At 49.6% G+C, this 15,069-nt stretch overlaps 1 protein-coding gene across 10 annotated transcripts in view; it reads left to right on the top strand.

Annotated features, from left to right (window-relative positions):
* The window catches only part of Acsbg1 (acyl-CoA synthetase bubblegum family member 1), a 57,087-nt gene that overhangs the window by 18,368 nt on the left and 23,650 nt on the right, over positions 1–15,069 (top strand). For all 10 annotated transcript variants that reach the window (XM_087560334.1, XM_087560339.1, XM_087560330.1 and 7 more), the window contains 3 exon segments: positions 12,159–12,379; positions 12,806–12,894; positions 13,136–13,256. In XM_087560334.1, the coding sequence (XP_087416460.1) occupies positions 12,159–12,379; positions 12,806–12,894; positions 13,136–13,256 (431 nt within the window).

Below are 15,069 nucleotides of genomic sequence, written 5' to 3'. Positions count from 1 at the left end.
CTTGGAGTAGAAAGACACCACAGTGGTCATCCCTCTAAGTGGGAGCTGATTGGAATTGAAGACAAGTTGCTCTCAAGTGTCTATATTTGAAGTGGTGGTCTATTTTGTTGTATGGTCTTCCATTTGAGCATGCCTATGTTTTCCTCGAGATTAAAGTGTCTACAAGTCGGTAGCAATGTTTAAAACGGGACAAGGCAGGGAAGATGGAGCTGTTTCTAAATCTATGAACTACAGAGTAATGTTAGATCTGGGAACCAGAGAAAGACTAGGAGGCCATGGCCTTCCTCTCAAATCCTCTTTCCTTGGACTTTGCTGAGTGGACTTTGCTGGGATCCCAGAGTGGCTAAAAGACAACAGTAGGGCCAAGGTTTCTCTGCTGTGTCACAAGTTATTGTCATAGGCTAGAGGGAAGTCACTAGGCCCACTTTCCGTAGGGAAACTGAGGCATAATAGCTCATCCCTGTAGTCTTAACACTTAGGAGGCTGAGGCAGGAAAATTACATATCTAATGCCAGCCACGGATAGATAGCAAGTTCCCACATAGCTGTGTGTCTAAATAAGTATAAAGGATAATATTAAAAGACAATCAAAGCAGTATAACGCAGAGAGACCCTGGACCAGGACTCCAGGTACTTCAGTCATTCCCAGGTTCCTTCACCGAGTGGGCTTACCACTGTTGTTTGACAAGCTGCCTCTGGTGGCCTTGGCAAGAGCCTGACTTGAAGGCTGAGAGGGTCTTATAGGGTTGCTGCTTCCTTTACCACATCCCCCGTCGGAGGTAAAGAAGAAGGAGCCAGACCATCCCTTGGTTTCAGGGAATTGGTTTGCTAGGTTTCAGGGAATTGGTTTGCTAGGTTCCAGAGGAGGCCAAAAGCAGAGCTAGCTCCTCCAGGGAGCCCAGGCAACTCACTGACCTGCTGTCTTCCCTCCAGTGCCCCTCTTCCTGCATGAACCTAGCTTGCTGTGCAGAAGTTTAATTGCTTCCTGAAGCACTTGAAGGACAAGTGCCAGAACCATTTGCTTGGGCCAAGGAAGCCCTAGGGCTCAGAAGTCCTGGAGGTGGGTGGTAGCATTGGCATTCTTGCAGTTGAAAGAGAAGGAAGAGAGCTGGTGGGGGGAGAACTTAGAAGGGCATCTGGCTCCCCTGGAGGTACAAGTGATGCTAGCTTGTGGGCCTCAGTTGCTCAATTATAATCACGTTATCCTTAGCCCTGTAGCTGCAGGCACAGGAAAAAACAGGTCTGAACAAGCTGGGTATGGAATCCCAGTGAATGTCCTGTCTCCAGCACCATCTGAGCATCTGGGGACGGGCAGGATAAGGAGAGGTTATAGGAAGGGACAAAGCTACTGCGACTAGTTTAGCAGGACTGTGGGAATCTGTTAGGGACAGGCCAGCCCTGTTTGACTGGCTGTGTCTATACTCTCTACCTTGTGTTCTGGGCTTTGGGGATGTTGAACTAGATGAGTTTCATCCCTGTCCTCTATGGACTCCCGGCCTCTCTACAGATAGACTCTGAGGGTCAACGTGTATGGAAGAGGGCTGGGGTTAGATGTGGTGGACCTTTGGCTATCCTCAGACTCTCTTGCTCCATTAGACTGTTGGCAGGTGAAAGAGAGAGAGAGAGAGAGAGAGAGAGAGAGAGAGAGAGAGAATGAATCATGCACACACACAGGTAATGGTCCTCTTATCCTCATGGCTGTCAGTAGGTACCCAGAACAGAGGATGAATGGGCTCCTCCTCTAGGCCCTACTCATGCAAGCCGTGTCCCTAGGGTAGGGAGGATGTCGGTGGAACAGAGCTCCAGATGCATCTGGATTGAGTGTCTATCTTCGGCTAGCGCTTGAGTTAGAACTAGCATCCTTTGTCTCACTAGGTGAGGAGGCTCATGGGAGTTGGGGGTGTGGCAGACTGGGTTATGGGGGCCATTGAAGGAAGGACAGGGGAGAGATCACAGGTTGGGTGGGCGGGGGGTTGTAATGGTATAGTGCTTGCAGAAGACTAAAAGCCGATAGGCATCGGGACATTCCAAAGGCCTGGGAGGGGCATCTGTGGGATTCAGACAGATAGAAAACCTGTCCAGCAGCACACGCTTACGGCTGCCTCTAGTTGAACCATTCCTGTAACCAGGCCTCTGTTGAAGCACTTTTTCATTTTCTTCTTCTGAGCAGCAGAGGGAAAGGTGCCTTAATCGCTTCCCGTTGAGAAAAGGAACCTCACAGACAGGTTTAGTGATTCTCAAATTTTCTTCTCTCTGTTTCTCTTTGTCTGTTTCTCTCTTTCTGTGCGTCTGTCTGTCTGTCTTGCATCTCACTCTGTAGCCCAGCAGTCCTTGAATGTGCTGTCTTCCAGCCTCAGTGTCCTGAGTGCTGGGATGAAAGATTTGTCCGTCTGCACAATCAGAAGCGATTTTCTCTGAGGCAAACACCTTACTAGAGGCAGAGCAGCTAAGGGTCCATTCTGCCTCTTCAGGTCCTAGATGGACCCCATTGAATACCAGGAATCAGGCCAGCCCCAGCCTCCTCACCACTTAGCTGCTACAGAGCTTCTGGATTCTTGCCTGCTGGAGTCAGGGTTCAGCACGGCTCCCTCTGAGGCTTCTTGGTCTCCTTGAGTTCCCAAGAGATTTGAGGGTCCTACATTCCAGTCCTCAGACTGGACTCTCGGGCAGCCGTGGTGCCAAGCCAGATGCTGGAATCTGACCTCCACACAAAGGCAGCCTTGTGCCAGGGCCTGAGACACATTTTTTTTTCTAGCCCTTTCTAGGTTGAACAGGAACCCCAGCTGGAGAAGGGAGGAGACTCAGGGAGAGCAGCTGCCAGGGTCACAGCAGATAGAGGTGCCTGAGGCAGCTTTCCATCCCACCCCTCCCCCTAAGAAGTTGCCAGTCATAGCGGGGTGAGGTGTGGGGGGATTGGACAAGCTGAGGATTGGGAAGTGGAGGCACTCAGCCCAATTTGGTCCCTCGGCCGTGGAAGACCTCTGAGACCCAAGAATTTTAAACTATTTCCCTAGTCCCTTACTTTTATTTCAGGGGCACATGTCGGGGCCCAGGCTGGAGAACCAAAGTGGAGAGACAGAAGGTGACAGGTTTCTAGCCTGAAGCTGGGGGGCGGGAAGGGGCACAGCTGCCACTTAACCCTCTTCAGGAACAGGACTGGGGGGAATTGGGAAGGGGTCCCCAGGGTCTGGAGAAATGGTATAGGCGCGTCTACGACATGGAGCCAGGAAGTAGTCTATCTCTGTCAACCAAAGGCACATCCAAGGGTCCTTGGAGAGACTTTTCCAGGGATCGAGGGACTTGGCTTCTCCCAGACATTCTTCAGATACTGCTTCATGTCCTGACCCTCTGCCCTCTCCAGAGGACTTTCCTTTTAGGGTAGGTAGGAGACTTCCAAACTTCATTCCTCTGTAGCAGGTAGTCTCAGCCTGGGGTCTCCTATGCATCTTTCAAATTGGCTACAAACCCTAGAGTAATAACTGGGAGGGGCTCTTAGCTGTTACCTGTTCTTTGTCATCATTCAGACAGGACACCAAAGCTCAGGGATGGCAGATGTCTGCCTAGGGTCACTCTGCCCTTGACCCATGACTGGGAAGCCTAGCAGGGGGCTGCCAGCTTCAGGGTTCTCCTACCAAGCCCAGTGACACAAAATCATTGAACTTTAAGCAGAATAGTCTAGGCCACATACCAAGGTTTGGACAGGCCACTGTGACCTTCGTACCTGTCCTTATCCTTCATGTCCTGACACCAGTGTGACCTCTGCACCTTCTGTATCTATCCCCCAATGAGGCCTGTAGGTCATCATGGGCTTTCTGAGTGAGAAGATCTGTGGGCTGCTTCTCCACAGATCATTGGGGGAGGGGTGTGGGTGGCAAGCCACGCTGTGAGGCAGCTCTGAGAGCATTCATGTGGCCTTGGAGGAGAGAGCTCTGTCACTGGTCTGAGAGCCAGGTGTCACCCATACCCACAAATGCATTTGGCTTCTGACAGACTTCAGAAAACACTCCTCAGCCTTGTTCTCCACCCCTCACCTTTCACCCCACAGTTTAGAAGCCTTTGTTCCAAAACTCCAGAGCACATCACACCTCCCTGCCTGCCCAGTACCCTTTAGCACAATGGGTGGATTGATAAACGCCCTGCCAAGGTCATGCCAAGATGAGAGGCAACATGAAAGGAACTAGACAAAAGGGGAAGACAGTGTATGTGTGTGTGGGGTTGGGAATGGGGATGCAGGACAATGCCCAGCAGCCTGGCTCTGGGGTAGGCAGTACCCAGCTAGTACTGGACCGTGGCTTCTAGCACAGGCCTTTTGCTAGCTTGGTTTCATTTGCATGGCAGATTGAGCCACGTTAGTTGCTGTCCAGACTCTTCTCCAATGGGGATCCTGGCTGCCTTGCTGGATGATGGAAATGTCAACGGGCTTCTAGCTGTAAATCATGACTGTTACTCCAGCATTAACCTTAAGCAAAGCAAAGAGCCAATGGTTGTACTCCTGTTGAAATTTGAGGAGTTTTGGCAGTCCCACCTGGTTCCCTAAGTTTTCCCAGTCCCTAGCAGACCACCCCAGACAGGAAGTAACTCTGAGCAGCCTATGATAGCCCATGGACTCAGACCTACCCACCCTCTATTCACTGACTACCTAGCTACTGGACACAAGACAAATACAGGACTTGTAGAATGGAGTTCCTCTTCTTTACTTCCTCTGTTGATCTGTACCTTACTTTTTAGAGACACGCTCTCCTGTGCACAGTGCACATAGGTTGAGTAGACTGCTTGTCACTAAGCTTAGGAAGGCCACTTGACTCCCCCTCCATCCCCCCCCCCACAGTGCCAAGGTTATAAATACCTCCCACCATGTCTGGCTCTTTGTCTGGGTGCTGGGCATTTGAACTCAGGTCCTTATGCTCAGATGACATCTCTCCATGCCCCCTTTTGCTTCTTTTTCTTTGAGCTGAGAACCGAACCTAGGGCCTTGCACTTGTTAGGCAAGCGTTCTACCACTGAGCTAAATCCCCAACCCCCCTTGCTTCTTTTATAGTTTGATTCTATCTAACTATGAGCATTTTCTTGTATCATTAAGTATTTTGATATCTTAATGACTGCTCGGGAATGTCTGGTTCCCATGATGCATCTCACCAGTCCCTATTGGACCATGGGTTGTTTCTAGCAGTATGGAAGGAAGCCCATCTCCATAGGCTTGCTGTATTTGTCTCATTGTTTCACTTGCACAGCCTCTGAACAGTACCATTACTGACTCCAGAACTCCTCACTCCTGTGAGGCAGCACAGTCCCCTGCCTTTGGTAACATTATTAGTTTATGTCCTACATTGTATCCTTCTGAACAATGGAATCTGGCAGTCTTTGCTTGGCTCTGCTCTTGCTGCTTTGGGCTCTTTTTTGCTAATGGAACCAGGAGTGAGGGGTGGCAAGATGGCTTCGGAAGATGAAATGCTATTTATCCTGAAGACAAGGGAAGAAAAAAAAAAACGTATAAAGAGGTTAGAAGGAAAGGAGGAGGAATGGACTTGTGTGGTCTCCAGCTTGGGTGAAGAGCTTCCAACTCTCCTCTGCCCTGCTGCTTTGGGCTGCCCCTGGTTTCTTCCCATTTCACCCTGTAAAGTGGCTTCTATTACTCCAGCGTCTGTGCCTGATCTCACCTTGCATGTCTCTGTCTCAGTCTGTCTTTCCTGTTCTCAGTCAGTCACTTCTGGGAGAGAGGGAAAGAGCTGAAGAGCTCAGATTGTGTCACTTATCACCTACATGGAATAGTCTAACTGAACTGCTCGCCTGCACAGTGATACGTGGCCAAGTGTGAAGTTCTCTTCTCACTCAAGTGGCCAAGGGAGCAGGACTACTGTCCAAGGCCCAGCACCTGTGGGCAGGAATCCTTCTGACTTCTCTGGCCCACATTTACCATACCAATAGCTAAAACCCAGGCTCAGGCCTTTTTTTTTTTGTTGTTGTTGTTGTTAAAGATTTATTTATTTATGAATATAAGTACACTGTAGCTGTATTCAGACACCAGAAGAGAGCATCAGATCCCATTGCAGATGGCTGCAAGCCACCATGTGGTTGCTGGGAATTGAACTCAAGACCTCTGGAAGAGCAGTCAGTGCTCATAACCTCCGAGCCATCTCTCCAGCCCCAGGCTCAGATCTTTTAACTTGTTGTCTAGACATGTCTTGACCGTAGAGTTGGACGTGGCGGAGGGCACAGTGTCAACACAGGCTTGGGAGCAGGAAATACCCCAGATCTCTGTTTCCCATTCCTTCAGTGCCAAAGTCTAAGGGCAGGCTTTCAGGCTGGTGCCAGAAGCCCAGGGGTAGAGACATGTGGTAGACTCAACTCAGGGGGACATTGACCAACATAAATCCCACCAGCCCCCAAACTATAGGGACTTGGTTTGGTATATTCTACTTGGGGGGTCTTTGGGACTTATCCCAGCCTCCATTTGGAAAGCACCATGCCCTGCCATCAAACCTTCCTCGGGGCCTGGGTGAAGTGCAAAGACAAAGTCTTAGATCTCTTTGCCACACAGTCACTCCACCCAGCCCTCTACTAGGAGGAGGAAGAGGCTAACACATTCTTCTATACACACTTAAAGGCCCCTACTCTGTACCAGGCTGCTGACTCTCAGGACTCGGAGGAGAAGCCACCTGTATTGGCAAGCAGGAGAGGCAGTTGTTGGGGATTAGTTCTAATGCTTCATCTTAATTTAGTTCCCAAAAGTCATGCTTCCAAGTGCTGAGTGTCCCTGCCCAGCCATTGGCTGTAGGGCAATTCTTTATTGAATAGGAGGGAAGCAGAGGTGGGACTTTTACATGGTGTGGGCAAGTGACAGAGGGGGAAGAGGGACAGACAGAATCGCCATGACAGGACAGGCAGAGATCAGAATTAAGAATCCAGGAAAGAGGCCCCAGGGGCCACTCCCCTGCTTGGGTCTTGGGAACCAAAGACAAAAATTAGATTTGGAAAATGTTAACTCAGGAGTACCAGAGGGGAGTGAATGCTAGCTGCGGGGAAGTTTAGAAGTGCCCAGCCATTGAGGCAGTTAGGCATATTAAAAATTAAGCTGATATGTGTGTGCCTTTCATTCGTGAATGCAGAGAGCTCTAATGGGTGGCTAAAAGCGTCCAGTCAAGAACTCAGTGAGGATTAAGAGTTCACCACTACAGGAAGCTGCAGCTATGACTTATTACCCAGTTAGCTTGGGCATGGAGGTCTTCAGCCAGGGGATAGCATATGGGCCTTTAAGTGACATTGAATATGTCCTTGTAGCAGAGTGAGAGGGCTTCCAACTAGAGTCACAGCATGTACAAAGGTACAGAGGAAGGAGGCAAGAAGGGCTGGAAACATCTCAGGAGATAAGGAGCCGCTGGAGTTGTGAGGGGGTGTGAGGGAGAGCCTGTCAGAGAACAAGGGAGCAGCCAGAACACTGTGTCCAATGCGCCTCAAGAAAAATATTTAAGCAGATCTGATTTGAGTTTAGAAAGGATACTTTGGAAGCCTGAGGAATGTGGGGCAGATTATCAGCTAGAAGTCCAAGGTTACAAAGATAGAATTTGGGCAAGAGTCACTATCTCTCCCCAGAGGAGATATGGGAACCAGGTTTATGGTGAAGCCCACTATAGGAACAGCTCACCAGATGTAGACAGCGTGAGTGTCGGGCAGTGTGGCTCTGAACTCCAGTTCAGCCCCACTTCCATCAGCCTCCATGAGACCTACAGCTTTAGCCAGGTGACAGACAGTTGTGGGAATGCAAGACAGCAACCAACTCAGGTGACAATGGTGGCCTCTCCTGGGACAAGGATGACTAGGCCTCGAGAGGGGAGGGTCTCTGGCCTGTTCCATGAGACAGCTGGACTAAGAGGCAGCTGAGTTGCAGCCCAACTAACCTCCCCTCTTCCTGTTTACTTTCACTCTTCTCAAGCAGTGGGTGAGCTGAGCAACAAAAGCAAAAGCACAGGCTCTAGGAGTTAAAGCAGAAACAAGGCAGGAAAAAAATAGATGAACTCTATCCAAAAGCATATATATATATTCATATATTCAGACTTCTGATAACTCTTGGTCTCCATTTGTCCTAGTTACTTTTATATCTAAATAAGACACTATAATCAAAGCAACTTATAAAAGACAGTATTTAATTTGGAGCTCATGGTCCTGTATGACCATGAGCAGCTGAGAGCTCATGTCTCAATCCACAAGCATGAGGAAGAGAGAGAGCTGACTGGAAACGGATGAGGCCTTTTCGAAACCTCCAAACAACCCTAGTGACACGCCTCCTCCAACAAGGCCACACCTCCTAATCCTTCCCACACAGTTCCACCCACTGGGGACTTCTGGGCTTGAGGGGACCATTCTCACTCAATCCACCACAGCATTCCTACCGGGCACCAGGTCCCACCGCCGAGTAGCAATGCCCTCTTTTGTTCAGCATACCCCTCCATTTCCTCAGCATCAGTCCCTGATTCCTGTTACCTGCCTAAAGAGACTTGGGGACACAGTTATTGTCCTTGCACTATAGATCTCCCCATTAAATATTTTTAATTGACAAATTTAAAACCGTGTACTTATGATGGGCTGTTTTAAAACATGTATATAGTGTGCAATGGCTAAATTGAGACTGTTAACATACGCACTACATCACAGGCTACATTTACTTTTTTTTGTGCTGAGAGCACAGAGTCTCCTCAGCCATTTTCAAAAAGACATGTCGTTAGTTTTGTAGCTTTCCTCAGACTAGGGACATACACTGCTCAGGGCCTCCATCAAAGGCAAAGAAGCTGAGGGTCCAAGTGGAAGATCCAGGTCTCAAAGAAAGCAGGAGGGTTTCCTTCTTTGTGGAAATGATGATTGTGCTGCAGGTTCCATGGTGAGACCCTGGGCACTTGTTCATTTATTATTTATGCAGTATTGATCGTAATGCCGACGCATGAGACATAGCAGCTTCATGGGCATTTTGAGTCTTCCCTCCTTGGTTATTTCTCAAATGGTATGGCCTTTCCCTCTCCCGCCTGCTTCCTTTGGAATAAGCACAACAGCACTGCCGAGCTGTGTCTGTGGTTCAGTGTAGGCTACTGCGCAGGGTGTTATCTACCGCGGCAACACATAAAACCAAACACAACGCAACTGTGACAACAGCCAGATTAAAAACCAAGTCCTTTCTGCTTTGTTTGGGTAAGGAGGCCACCCACTTTTACAGCTCAGGCTTCTGACCCACTCCATATTTCTTACAGGAAGTACTCCATTTGGTTATCAAAGCAAGAGATTATAACCGCTTAGCCGTAAACCTCTTGGTCTGAAGTGGAGATGCAGTGCAGCAGCAGACACTTGCCCTGGCATGCACACATTCCTGGTTTCGCTCTCCAGTCCGTGTAGAAAGAGAAGAAAGAAAAGTCTTGGCTTGAGGAGATTTTAGTGATAGATCACAAGACTGAAGCTTACCTCTGCCCATCTTGGCAGCTAGCAGAACAGGTGCAGTGGGCGGTTGGCTTCTGGAAGAGACCACAAAAGAAGAACACTTTTTCCACACTTGGTCCCTGCTCTGTTTGGAAGGTCAAACACCACCTCCTCCTCCTCCTCCTTCTCCTCTTTCCTCCTCTTCCTCCTCCTCCTCCTCCTCCTCCTCCTCCTCCTTCTCCTCTTTCCTCCTCTTCCTCTTCCTCCTCCTCTTTCCTCCTCTTCCTCCTCCTCCTTCTCCTCTTCCTCTTCCTCTTCTCCCCCCTCCTTTTTTGCCTGAGACAGAATCTCATGTAGCCCAAGCTGCCTTCAAACTTGCTATGTGGCTCAGGATGAACTTGAACTTTTTTTTAAAGCTTTCTTTCTTCCTTTCTTTCTTTCTTTCTTCCTTTCTTTCTTTCATGTATATGAGTACACTGTCACTGTCTTCAGACACACCAGAAGAGAGCATTATAGGTAGTTGTGAGCCACCATGTGGTTGCCGGGATTTGAACTCAGGACCTCTGGAAGAGCAGTCAGTGCTCTTAGCCTCTGAGCCATCTCTCCAGCCCCTAAATTTGCTCATTTATTATGCACATGTAGGTTGGATATGTGAAGGTACCATGTTATACAGTCGAAGGGCAACTTACAAGAGTCAATTCTTTGCTTTCCTTGTGAAGGTCGTAGGGATTGAACTCAGATCAGTAGGCAAGTGCATTTATCTACCGTTCATCTTGCCAGGCACAGTCCAATGCAACTTACACAGCTGTGTGGTCATTGTTGTTTACTTTTAGAGCATTTCATCAACCCCAAAAGATTCCTTGTGTTCTTCTTATGGATGTTCCCGTTCCTACAGTGGGCAGTCAATCAGTCTTTTTCTGGATACTTCTTATAGCTGAATTCCCAAGATACATGGCCTTTTACATCTGACTTCTTTCACTGAACATAGATTGAACTGTCTCCATGTTCAAGTCAGAATCAGTACTTCGCTCCTTCTTAACATGAGTGAATTGGATCCCAGTGTCTGGCCCACTCACATCGAGACATCGAGCCTTTAGTCACCTGTCTGTGGATGTCTGAGCTCTTTCCCGTCTTGGGCTGATAGTATTGCTATAAACATCCACATACAGGTGTTTGTGGGGATGCCTGGTTTTGTCTGTCTTGTGTGGATACCTACGTGCCACAATGCCAGGTCCTGTACTGACTCTGTCAGAAACTGCTAAGCTGTCTCCCAGTAGGGCTGTACCACTGCCTTCACTCCCACCAGCACTGCCGGAGTCTCCGGCTTCTCTGTCCTCACTCACCCCTCCTACCTTCCGTGATTACAGTACATCCAAGAGGAAGATAACTTATTAGGGTCATGTCAGGGAGTGACAGGGTTTGGAACTCATGTTATCCTGACTCTGCAGTCCCTTCTCCTTCAGATTTCTAGTTAGTGAATGGAGTCCACGCCCCCTCATGTTTCCTTTTGACTGGGCCTGGACCTGGTCTTCTGCCTCAGAGCCAGGAGCTTTTCCTCTTCCTATCAACTTCAGAACTCTATTTTCTGTCTAAGAATGTATCTAAGAAGGGCACTTAGGTCTGTTCGTCTAATTCATATAGGAGCAGAGGCAAGAGACCCTGTTGATGCCAGCTTTGGGGCAAGCAGTGTGAAGAAGTTGGCTTCCCGGGGGTTGGGGGTAGATGGGCAGCAGTGAAGGGTGGAGGCAGCAGTGAGGCCGTAGGGGTCCTGGACAGCTCATTCTCTACTAACTTGTGCTCACTTGAAAGGCAGAGGCAGGAAGATGGTAAATTTGAGGTTAGCCTTTAAGACCCTGAAAACAAACAAAAACAAATAAGCCAAAAATGTCTATAAGAGCAAACTTCCTCTCCAAACAGGAAAGTGGAGGAGAGTGTGCATTTATTGAGTATCTGAGTCTCCTTCATATACACATTTCTTCCGATCCCCATACTCAATGACAAACGCTGCACCTTCCCTCTGAGGAAGCAAATTTGGGCTGTAGTATTTGCCTCAACCCACATGTGAAGTAGTTCAGCCAAGAGGAAGATGCCTCCTGGCTGTTTCTGCTCACCACACACGGTATCCCAAACTGGGATAAAACATCAGGAAAGTGTGAGTTCAAAGCCTGATGGAGCGAGTGAGGGGAGCTGTCTGGGCCCTGGCTGCTCCTCTGTGACATAAGCCTGTCTCAGTCCACACCCCGAAGATGGAAAGAGAAGGCTGTGGCATAGTTGGACATCTAGACTTTGGTTGTCAGTCCTCTGCACTCAGGCTCTGCTGACTAGGGATGGAGGCCTGGTGCTTTTCAGTCCCCTCAAAGCCTTGGCTTTCTGTCCAACTGGATCTGTCCCCACCTGCTGGCAGGAGCCTGAGAAGCTCTGAGCCCAGAGACAATTTTATTCTTGTGAGCCCGTGCATGCGAGCTTTGCTTCTGCCGACGACCCCTGTCCTGGGCAAGCAAGCTCCAACTGGATAAAAGCAGAACCAGGCCTGTTTCTGTTTCCTCTTCCCTTTCCTGCTGCATCCCGGAGCTTTGCTCATCTTCCAAGGCCAAGTAGCCTTCCAGCCCACCCCAGGCCTGGCTTGCCTGCCGGCTCTCAAGATTCATCCTGAAGGTGGCAGCAGCAGCAGGCATGGAAGCCGCACCCAGGTCAGACCTAGATTCCCTGAAGCCAACCCAGGTAGGCTTGACTAGATTGTGGCCGTCTTTCCCCTTGCAGAGGAAGCACTATGGACAACTCGGGCCGATGGGAGAGTGCGCCTGCGCCTGGAACCCTTCTGTACGCAGCTTCCCTACACCGTGCACCAGATGTTCTATGAGGCCCTGGATAAGTACGGGAACCTCAGTGCTCTGGGCTTCAAGCGCAAGGACAAGTGGGAGCGCATCTCTTACTACCAGTACTACCTGATTGCGCGCAAAGTAGCCAAAGGCTTCTTGAAGGTAGGAGCCGGTCACTGTACATCCTCCCCACCCACCACCTGCTTTCTAGCTAGAGCTCTTAGAGCTCTCTTCACCACCAGGCAAGGTCCCTAGAAACCACCATAGTAGAGCGTGACGCCATCAGATGGGCTAATACAATATTCTGGACCCTGCCCTAAGAAGTTTACATTTATGGATCTTTTATCACAGGCCACCTTCAAGCAGGGCTGGGAAACCTAGTAGTTTGGCCTCCCTAGAAAACCATAGAAAGGGTCAATAGAGCTTCCAGAAACTGATTCCCCAGGAGGTACTCTAGCTGGTGGAGTCTGAGATGGACCTGGAGGGGCCTCTGCAGTCCACTGGAGAGCAGGACAGAGGTGGGGGTAGGAGGGAGGCCCCTTCTGCCCTACTGTGTAGCTGACCTGCCTATCTGCCTTTGGCTTGGAGCTCGGCCTGGAGCGTGCTCACAGCGTGGCGATCCTCGGCTTCAACTCTCCAGAATGGTTTTTCTCTGCGGTGGGCACAGTGTTTGCAGGGTGAGTGGCTAGGCGTGGGTTGAAAGTACAAAGAGAGTTTCTATCTCCTTAGAGAGCCCTCTGCCTCTCCCCTACATCCCATATCTCCCCTAGGGCCTTTCTGTGCCTGCTTTTCTCCATCCCTGCTTTCTGGGATGACTAAGGGCCCCGTACCTTAAGGCCTCTGGAGTTCCCTGGGGATAGAGGCTGTGGGGGAGGGGCTGGTCCCTCTGTCCCTGATATGATTTTCTTGGACATACAGGGGCATCGTCACCGGCATTTACACCACCAGCTCCCCAGAGGCCTGCCAGTACATTGCCCATGACTGCCGAGCCAATGTCATCGTGGTTGACACACAGAAGCAGCTGGAAAAGATCCTGAAGGTTTGGTGGGAAGGATCGGTGGGCGTGTGGTTAGAGGTTGGACATCTACTCTAGTGTAGGAAGGATACTTTACCTCCCAGCCAGCATTCTTATTTCCTCTAGGCCATATGAACATGCAACATGCATGTACGTGTGCACGTGTGTGTGTGTGTGTGTGTGTGCGCGTGTGTGTGCGCGTGTGTGCACACACACACACACAGTGAGGGGGACAGGACAGGGACAGGAGAGGCAGTTAGGTGGGTAATAGCACCTTTCACTTATACTTCTGGCCAGCCCCCTGTCTACCACAGCTTTTCCTCTGGACAGGGTCTTACCTAAAGGGAGAGATGTGGACACTGGGCCCCTCTGTGGCTTACTTTACTTACTGGAAATGTGCCTTGGGCCATAGCCACTTATGTGCTCCTGAGGGTCAGGTACTCAACTTTCCAGAACTAGGGAACCTGGGTCTCCAAAGAGACCATAGTAGATGCCTCCCTTCATCTCTGCTGGAGAAGTCTCTTAAGCCAAGAAGAGGCAAGCTGAAGCTTGTAGTTCTCGCTTGGTTGTAGAAATCCTCCCTATAGTGGGCCCAGGCCGTGGGTGAGATATCCGGCACGAGCTCCTAAAGGAGAATCCCCTCACAACAAACGTAGCTCCCTCAGGTGAGGCTGTGAGCACTGACTGACCTCCAGGAAGTCTCCAGAGGTCAGGCCTGCCGAGGTCACACTCGTGCTCTTCTCTGAGAGGGGCCAGGGAGAAATGCAGAGCTGGGAGAGGAGCTGAGGGGAACCCCCAACAAGGTCCAAGCAGAGACCTAAATCATCAACTCAAAAGAGAATTTCTCAAGCAACAGCATTAGCCTGTGACTACACAAGCCCTCCTGAACTTGTCAGTGTAACTGGATAAGGTACCCATCCTTGCATCTTTGCACTTGGCTCCCCTGTACTAGATTCCGACTCTGTAGGGGTTTGGTCTAGCCTAAGACATGTGATCATAGACCTTTATACCAGTTTAGAGTGATTTTGGGAACTCCATTTCCCCTCTTTTCTGCTTTACTGTGAAGGGTTTCTCCAGTGGCCCCTTGATGAGTGAGGGATTGTCCAGCCTCTTTGCAGGGGCCTTTTTGGAGCCCTGCTTTCAGTATATCATCACTCCGAGCGTCTCTATTTGTTCAGCCTGAATAAATATATAGGATTGGGAGTGGACAGACAGGTTTAGATTGTGTGTCCCAACCAGTACTCTGAAACAAGGAAGGCTGAGCTCTCTTCACATTCTTCTTTTCCCCTTGTCCAAACTCTTGGTCTGAGGGACAACTGATCAACCTTCTAGAACCATGGGACCTGAGTTTCCAGAGAGGTCGTGGAAGGTGACTTCCCTTGCCTCTCTGGAGTACTCATCAAGGATATGTATATGTGTATGTGTATGTGTATGATGTATATGTATATGTTTATATATTTTATATATTCCTGGCATTTCCAAAGCACCCTGAGACTTTTTATGACCTCGAAGTCCTCAGATAACCCGGTGGCTTCAGAAGCGCTGAGGTCATTAGGTCATTTTCTGAGCCTCATTACTCATTACAGCCTAACCCAGAACAGAGCTAGGCTTCCCAAGGCCCACTTAGGCCTGGAGCCCCGATAATTCAGGAGCCAATCGAGCATAGGATTGGTCTCAGGAGCTCTCCTCATCCCCCTCCCCCGACCTATTGCTGTCATCCTTGTTCAGCTCATATGTAGGTAGCCATGTTGACAGAACTTCATGAGTGGAGCTTCTGACACTCCCAAGAGATACAATCTCACAAGGATCACCCTGATTCCCTGGCTCTTAAATCCTC

Source organism: Rattus norvegicus, chromosome 8, assembly GCF_021556685.1.
Source record: "Rattus norvegicus strain SHRSP/BbbUtx chromosome 8, alternate assembly SHRSP_T2T, whole genome shotgun sequence".
Taxonomy (NCBI): Eukaryota; Metazoa; Chordata; class Mammalia; order Rodentia; family Muridae; genus Rattus; species Rattus norvegicus.
The sequence above is the reverse complement of the archived record's forward strand: the minus strand, read 5'-3'. Positions and strand labels throughout refer to the sequence as shown.